This window comes from Pleuronectes platessa, chromosome 15 (assembly GCF_947347685.1).
Source record: "Pleuronectes platessa chromosome 15, fPlePla1.1, whole genome shotgun sequence".
NCBI classification, from domain to species: Eukaryota; Metazoa; Chordata; class Actinopteri; order Pleuronectiformes; family Pleuronectidae; genus Pleuronectes; species Pleuronectes platessa.
The window spans coordinates 1836411-1840671 of record NC_070640.1 but is presented as its reverse complement, the minus strand read 5'-3'; the positions used below and the strand labels follow the sequence as shown (position 1 = coordinate 1840671).

At 42.0% G+C, this 4261-nt stretch overlaps 1 protein-coding gene across 1 annotated transcript; it reads left to right on the top strand.

Annotated features, from left to right (window-relative positions):
* The first annotated feature begins 3249 nt into the window (after positions 1–3249).
* LOC128457321 (apoptosis regulator BAX) lies at positions 3250–3768 on the top strand. The gene has a single exon (XM_053441971.1). The coding sequence runs from the start codon at positions 3250–3252 to the stop codon at positions 3766–3768; it is 519 nt and encodes a 172-aa protein (XP_053297946.1).
* The last annotated feature ends 493 nt before the right edge of the window (positions 3769–4261 follow it).

The window sequence follows — 4261 nt, the reverse complement described above, 5'->3', positions numbered from 1 at the left end:
CAATTGGCAACAGAGGGCTAGCAGTGTGTTGCCAGCATCGACACATATTATTGGTCTATTGTTTGTCATTGTCATTCAGTCATGGGCTGACAGGCTCAGAGAGCCCTGACAGTGCTGTCAATCACAACACAAACCAGGGTGGGGCGGGACCTCATGGCATTGGCGGGGGGAGTCGCGGGACGGGCTGCTGCTGAGACAGAAAGTTAAAATGGATAATAAGAGTAAAAAACGCCCGGGTGGCGCTGAGAAGCATCGGGGAAAAAAGCTGAAGTCTCTGGAGGTGGAGGCTGCTACATGTGCCAAACTGACGGACCTGTTTGGAGCCGGTTCACCAGCCCAGCAGCAGCAGGTGCGCCGGGAGACGAGCGAGGAGGACTCGACAATGATGAGCGAGTGGAGGCAGACATGGTGAGTAACGTTGGCCTGGGGCTGGCTAGGCTACATGTTTGAGACATGTCCAAAACAAAGTAGAAAACGTTTTTGATTTTGTTTTAATATGCCGAAATGTGATATTATGGGTTATTATTGTTCAGATGATTTAGCTAAGCTAGCTAAGAGCTGCAACAGTAAACTTTCTGAGCTGTAAATAGAGATGAGAGTGCTTATGTGTTGATCCTTAATGGTGTGATCATGTACACTAAATGAGAAATTATTCTCCATTACAGGTTGTTGTGATATATTTGAGGAGTCGTTCTCCGTCTGTTTTATATGTGGACAATTGGGACCACTGTTAGAATTTGGTAAGTTTATCATGTATTTTTTAATGTATAAATTCATACTTCATAATTATAATAATTTTCAAAAGGTTTTAAAAGAAACACACATCCAAAAAGTTCTCAACTCTAGGTTCAGGACATAGGAAAACATTTTCTTTATTTTTCAGACATTATAATGTATCCATGTCCTTCTCCGGTTGACCACTTGACATGTGAGAGCCTGAGGAGTTGTTCCCCCTCTGTCCATGTTCGAGGACTTGCTCTCTGTCTGTCTCCACTCTCTGCCTTCACTGTACCAAAGTTTGTCTGTTGAGTCTCCTCTAGTCTGGTGAGTTTATCATTTTTCATGTTTTATGAAATCATACTTAATTTGTGATGATTAGAGACATTATAATGTATCCATGTCCTTCTCAGGTTGACCACTTGACATGTGCGAGCCTGAGGAGTTGTTTTCCAGACACAGGTAGAGCTGGCAGGGGCGTCACCCTGGGCCTGCCCTTTTGGGCTGGGCTTCAGCTGCAGATCTAAAGGCTGCTTCCAGGGGCATGGGGCCCTCAGCCTTTGTTTTTCTTTGCTTCTGCACCTTACAACATACATCACACCTTATTTTCACACATCCAAACACTGTTAACACCACTGACGCGTAACATATTTTACACATCCCACTACGTAGTTAGAGCTATCTTGATTTGGGGTTAAATAAATTTACTTTTGGCTTGAGAGGTTTGTGTGTGGCCTCCCTTCTTGTTGCCATCTTTGAGCTAGGTGGTAACAGTAGTATGCATGAGAGAAGACGCCGTGAGATTTGTGGACTTCTATGTGGTGTCCGCTGATAATGTAGTGGGCTGGTCTGGACAGACAATGCCAGGGCTGCATTTTTGTCCCAGTCCACCCCTGGTCACGAGATAAGTACCACACTGGTGAATGGACGATCTGGCAGTGACAGGGGAAGTGAGCTGAGGTTTTATGGAGTGGAGGTGGAGTTGATGAGATGAATTTCACCTGCACTGGTATTCCACAGGAGGCCCCTCCCAGCTCCAGGTTGAGCCACACGGGGAAGAGGAAGGGGGAAGGTCGAAACAAGGAGGTGGAAACCTGGTCCTGACAGTAATGACGAGCAGAGGGTGACTCCACTGGTTATTTTTATGGAAGTTTATAATGTGTATCTTTTGCTTTCTGATTTGATACTTTAGATAAGAACCAAGTGATTTATATTTCTGCTTTGCCATAAGAGACAGAACATGGTCATCACAGCTGTGTCCTTCAGGCTCGTCCGTCCCTAATAAAATGATAGGAAACATAAAAGTTTGGCATTATTGTAGAGGAAGTGTTACTTATTAACAAAGATTGTATCCTTATTTTCTGTGGATATTTAACTATGTATTTGAATATGCTTTTGGATTAAACTGTGCACTACCAAGACAATTAATGTACATTATGGAGTTCTTCCACATTAAAAGTTGTGCATATATTATTTAATGCATTATGTATTATGTGCAATACTTTGCTTTGATTGTTTGTAAGTTATGAAAACATGTCTGTACCTGGAGTCAGTGTTGAAATGATGACTCAGTGTTCAGTCTGGCTGGATTCCAGTTGTGTCTCATGTTGGACATCCTAGAGGGAGCCAGGTTATCTCCTTAACAGACTAAGTTTATTATTTCAAAGTTCATCAGATCATAATCATTTAGCTTAGGAAATAGGTGGTGGACTTTAACCCGATGGCCTCTCGCAGCCTGAGGTTTATGGTGTCTCAGAGGAAAGAGTTTTGGATTTCATATCAGGGGTCACTCCAGGGCACTTGTCCAGAAATGAAGCCAGGATGCATCCCACCCTAATAAAACATAAAAGAAGGTAATGGATACATTCTTTTCCCTTGTGGGAGGGGGCTATGAGTTATAAGTATACCGATTTCTCCTGTGTTCTTCACTCAATGTCATTTCAGGTGATGTGTATTTTGAGTCCATCTACAGACGTAGGATTCAATTTACCTAAAGACACTGTTTGACTTTATGATTCACAGAAAATGTTATTGTGATGATAGCAGGACGGGTAGTTATATTTAAAATTTTGGAAAAAGCCAGGTGACCAGATGATTTCACAAAGTTATTGTCTTTATGATGAGCTACGTTCATCCTGACTCATGGAAAAATGACCATTTTCCTCACAATGTCAATTTCAACAGAACGTCGTTTCATGATGTGGTATGAACTCATGAGATGCAAGTATTCTAGTTTTGGAATTCAATCTGAAAAGAGCAGTTTTTATTGCACAACATTAAAAGGAGTGGAGGGTTAATCAATCTGAGAATCAAGCTGGTTTCTATTTTAGTGAAACAGGAAGTTGATCTGGTTCCCAGAAACCTGCCTTACCTCACATGACTCTCTTATTGACACCCACATCTCCCACAGACACACACAGCTCCTCCCACTGGACCGTTTAAAACTGTTGTTAAGAGTCACTGAAGAGAAGCAGAGTCTCTGAAGAAGTTTCTCTTGAAGTTTCTTTGTCAAAAAGCTTTTACTTTTTAACCATGGCTGGTGGAGGCAACGTGTCTGATGAGAAGACAACAGAGACCCTGATCAAGATGGTAATTGAGGAAGAGCCGCAAGACATAATAGAAGTAAAGAATGAGCAGAAGAAATCGGTTGTGAAGAAGGTGTTCGCATTGGTCCGCAAAATTGGTGACAAACTGAAGGATGACAAGGAGATCCAAGATGAGATAAAGGGGATTGCACAAAACTTCCAGCAGGGCGGAGTTGAAGATGCCAACCAGATGTTATATGAGATGTTTAAGGAGATATTTCAGGATGGCATCACCTGGGAGAAGATTGTTATTTCACTTTATGTTGGTGGCAAGGTGGCAGGCAGAATAGGCATAATGAAGGCTGTGTGTCAGTCAGTGAAGCTGGTCCTGAATTGGATTGTGGACTTTTTCAGTAATAATGTCCTGGGCTGGATTCGGGAACAAGGAGGATGGATCTGCTGTTGTGTTCAGTCAGAGGAGGACTCCAGCACCGAGGAGGACTCCAGCACCGAGGAGGCCTTGTAATCATCTTCTTCACCTGCACAGCCCTCAGAATCTTCATCAGCTGTTGACTCTGAGCTTCACCTTGCTGCCGTGAAGATGGTTCAAACAAGAATCCTTTTCTCTCTGCTCTTACTCTTGTCTTGTGAGACTCTGTTACACCTTGTTCTGTGCTGCTTGTTTTCTGTGAGGAGAGGCTTTGTTAAATGAATCCTGAAAATCATATAAAAACATATTAATCCTACCGAGTAATTAAAATTAATTCACTGATTAATCACTTTTTTTCCATCAAATCAAACTGAATTTGCTTTATTACTGCTCACGTTTGTGGCCTATATAACTTTAATGATTTAGGGAACTGCTGTTATTTTCTATACACTGCATGTTGGCTGCTTCAGGATCTGATCAGTAACCGACTTAATCTTTCAAATACATGCTCTGTGATTCAGACCAATATGAAGCATTACAACTAAATGAATGTTGTTCTTTTACTTGGATGGAGATCATCATCTTTGAA